At 31.4% G+C, this 4350-nt stretch overlaps 1 protein-coding gene across 1 annotated transcript in view; it reads right to left on the reverse strand.

Moving 5' to 3' along the window:
• Positions 1-1019: 1019 nt before the first annotated feature.
• Positions 1020-4350, reverse strand: part of LOC112906475 — a 6045-nt gene continuing 2714 nt past the window's right edge. The window contains exons 2-4 of the mRNA XM_025980664.1: positions 2101-2190; positions 1761-2037; positions 1020-1654 (exon numbers count right to left, since the gene is read on the reverse strand). Coding sequence (XP_025836449.1) covers positions 1110-1654; positions 1761-2037; positions 2101-2148 — 870 coding nt within the window. The 5' untranslated portion in view covers positions 2149-2190 and the 3' untranslated portion in view covers positions 1020-1109. The remainder of the gene's footprint in view (positions 1655-1760; positions 2038-2100; positions 2191-4350) is intronic.

A 4350-nucleotide genomic window follows, 5' to 3' on the forward strand; every position in this document is an offset into this window, starting at 1 on the left:
AAAACTCAAGCCAGAAACGAAACGTCGATGGTGTATGCAGGTTTTATTCTAATAAATCTTTTTAAGCCACTTATAGCTCTGATTATCTTCATGAAAAGGTTAGAACCAAAGAAAATGTTTCGAAATTTGTATACGCTACATGAACTTCCTTAAAGGCTCCTTTACCAGAGTATATGAGGTTTTAGTTTATATTTGTATGTACAGAATATCCCACGAAATAGTGCCATGTAGCACAAGGAATAAGGCTATGCACACACTGCAACTAAATTGTTCAACAACATTGTAGTCGTTCCAAGTAGCTTATGAGCGCATTAGTGAACTAAACTGTTTGGTGTTGCTTCTGTGCGCGAATACGAAGTAAACTGTTGTTTGAAAAAGAAATAATCTGCATCTGAGATAATATTAAAATGCATTTGATGCAAAAGAATAAAGCATAAGAATAGAAGATATTGGATTCATCCAATAACCAGTCAGCTATTACTACGGGGCCAGCCACTTTTAACTTCCATAGAATGAGCGTGGCAAACTCCTTGGCATTACAATCACTGTATTCTTTTTTACTTTTGTAGTACATGGCTGGCTTTCTTTAATTTTTTGGTAAAATCTGCTTCTTCATACATGATGTCCACCGCACGTCATTGTTATAATTAATAATTATTATTATCTTAAAACTACAAAAATATAAACTCAAAAACAGTTCTCTTATCGGGTCAGACATTGTTGTCCTATGCTGTAGGTCTATCGATCAACTGTTCGGTAGGGTACAAGTTATGACAAAACTCAACTGAAAAGTTTGTAAAGTGTTGTGTCGGTTAATGCTCTTGTATTCGTATGTTACCGCTAACTTTACATGGGCGACAAAACAGTCCCAATGCGCGTGTAGCCTAGGGTAGAAGATCTTAAAACATATTCAAGTTACTAGTGATAATTTGGCATATGCGGCATGCTTCTGCCTCGTATTATTTCGTGGGATATCCTGTAAATATTAGAATATAAAGGTAGTACTGTTAAATGAATCATTATAACGTAAAAAATGTTTATTCTTTTTGTTTTATACAATACACTGATTAGACACAAACCTACACCATAGTTGGATACGTTTCTTCTCTTTAAAGATAAACCAATTCCTTACCTTTTCTTATTCTACTCCAAACAGGTTCATGTTTAACAATTTGCGATATGACTTCATCGACTTCGGCATCTTTTTCAAAATCGGTAGACTTCCTTTTGTCTTTTCCATAAATGTCGAACTTAGGCTCCAAAGGTTTATCATTTAATTTGTGATAGCCATTCTGCTTCAGTCCGTATTGTCCACCAACAGTCACTTTATTATTCAAATCGGTCTGACTCAATCCATTTGTGTAACTATATCCATGGATCGTAGGCTTATCTTTCGACATGTGTCCGTCGTGGTATTCTTGGCTGATAACAGTGACAGGCTTCTTCTCAGATTCGATTTCGTACGAGTCGGATCCAATTTTGGTTTGGGAATATTTAGACTCTGTTTTGATAGATTCTTTGGTGTCCTTTTTCCTGGGTCCTGCCAAGTCTATAAGGAACAAGATGGCCGTCGCCAAAGAAAAGCAACCCAATATTGCTGCATTATCTACTAGATCGTGTGGAACTGAATCCAAGGCTGCGAATTCCAGACTACCTGTAATTAAATCAAATATGTAATGCCTAATAGATGCATATTTTTTTGTTACATCCTGTTTACAGTTCAATAAAGAAACAGAAGTGTAAACATAGATAGTACATACCCAGAATAACGAATAAAATAATTCCTATGCCCAGTAAAACGATTTCAGTGATTCTTCGTTTTGTGGGAAGTTCCCCGAAGAGCCTCCCCAAAAACAACCCTATTGTTATTATCAGAAATCCCCCGTAGGTTGCATCAGCTACCGCTGCTCCCACCCTATCCCATGTCACATTATTCAGTAAGCTCCATTCTCTGGATAATTTTTGAAGATAAAGGAATATTTTTGTTGCCTCGTGATCTGTCACCCCTTTTGTTATTAAACAGGCAATAACTAAACCCTATAATAAACATAATTTAAATTGAATGTAAAGAATATAATAGAACCAAGTTTCCAAACTCACGACTTCTATAAGTTTAAGAATTGTCCACCAGCCAAAATTAATACCCATCTTAAAGGATAATTAAAATGCATATCCTTTTAAAACCTGTCTCTGTAAAGAAGAAAAAGGATTAAGTAATCCTGGATGCTGTATTTCTAATGGGAATATACCAAAAAATAAATATTATTCCAATGTTTACTGTGCAATTACTATATCATTACAAACACGATAATTGTTATTCATACATGGAATCCCAATTATCAAGTGACCATCGGAATGTAAATAATAATATTTACGATTAAATTCAGTCATGCATCCAATTCCAAAACTGTATGCACGTTTATTTATGAAGATATTGAAACTTTCAGTAAGCAATGAAAAGTAAAACAAAAACTTGGATTTTCTACAGTTCGTTTTTTTCATAATAACATTGAATTTAAGAGAGAAAAAGATTTGGAGAAATTATGCTAGGTTTTCTTAGTTCTTTTTTATAATATAGACCAGAAAAGTGCTCGACACATAAATGACATGTCACCCTGAACCATTAATTGAAGTGATGTTCAGTTAACAATAAAGTAATTAAAAACTTTACATGTTTGGTCAGAATTTCAAAAGCAACTAACATTTTTTGTATAATTCATACATACTTTTAACCCTTTAAATTTTTTTCCAAGTAGAGTTTTTCTAATGGAAATAGAAGTCTGCAAATATGATTAGTTCCACAAAGAAAGAAAAAAATGCATGATGGAAATTCATTATTATACCAATTAAACACAAATTATAAATTGTATTGCTTGTAACTTAACATTTGTTGTGCATGTACTATTGCAGTATCAGAATTTAGCATGAAACATTTAACTACAATATGTGACATTTTTATAGTTAAAAATTCATTACTTACTACCTAAATTAATTCTTAATTAATTGAAATTCTTAAAGCTGTTGATTTTGAAAATTATCAGTTAAAGTTATATTTTATTATTAAATGTGTGAGAATGTCGTTGTTATCAGTATGTTGTGCTTATTTATATTCATTTATTCTTATATTAACATCACTACAAGTTTTTTTTGTATAAAACATATGCTGCTACTTTTGCATGAAATTTTCCAAATACTCGATTTAATTTTATGTATATCCTTGTTTTGTTTGTTGTTTTATATAAACTTCACCTCTTGATATCACCATAGAAATAATTGTGTCTTTAGGATACTATATCATCTTTTGAATATTTGAAAAAATATATTCAGTAAATAATGAAGAAATTCAAACAAGTTATTAGCATATTTAATTTATAATTTAGTTGCTTTCATTTTATAATTACTTTGTTTTCTGGGTGTTTATCAAAAGGAATTTTATTTGTTTACCATTTCTATCTTTTTTTTTTTGGAATTTATTAGTCCATCCTTTGAATAATAATAGACAAGTTCAAACAAGATATTAACTCACACGCTGCTTTAGTGTTGTTAATGCTATCATTAAAGAAAAAAGTTTATGATATCATATAAAAAGTTAATTACGAATGCGCCCATTATGTCATTTCACTTGTAACACGAGTAGCTGGAAGGTAATAAAGAAATTCTGTACGGCCCATTAATTTTCCTATTCATTGCAAGGTGAGAGTCATTTGGAGCAGTGTTACCACCTCGAGGTGAACATTTTAAAGCATCATTTATGCAACAACGAAAAGCGATTCTCTAACAAATTGATGAACAAGGTCAGTACACTTTTAAACTTAAATGTTACAGTTAATGTCCCTGATGGTGGTTACCCAATAGACCAGAACATACCAAGAATGACCCCAAAAATGTTACGCAATTCGGAGTCTAGGTCACAAATATTCATTTCCTTGCAATGATCAACAACATAATACACAGATAATTAAAAAAGGAACCAATCTTTACACATAATATACATTTTAGTTTGTTGTAACAATAACTAAAAAAATAGATTTTCGATCATTTTTTAATATACAGAGTTATGGCGAATGTAGTGTATATAGTTTTTGAGAAATCCTTTAAGGATGTTTGGGAGGTACAATCGGAGACAAGAGTACATAAAATTATAAATTTGTGATTAATAAGGTTTTGCAGCATATCATGAGGTAAATAAATACCACCTATACTAAAAAAAAGTATACGGTTTGAGAGAAAATTTGGAATTTGACCAAAAACTTTGAATAAAATAAGAAATAACGAATAATATGGAAAATTTTTAACTGACTTTTGGCAGTGAATATGCCTTGATTTCAACTTCGAAACAAAAAAATATTT

Source organism: Agrilus planipennis, unplaced genomic scaffold (genome assembly GCF_000699045.2).
Source record: "Agrilus planipennis isolate EAB-ADULT unplaced genomic scaffold, Apla_2.0 scaffold3, whole genome shotgun sequence".
NCBI classification, from domain to species: Eukaryota; Metazoa; Arthropoda; class Insecta; order Coleoptera; family Buprestidae; genus Agrilus; species Agrilus planipennis.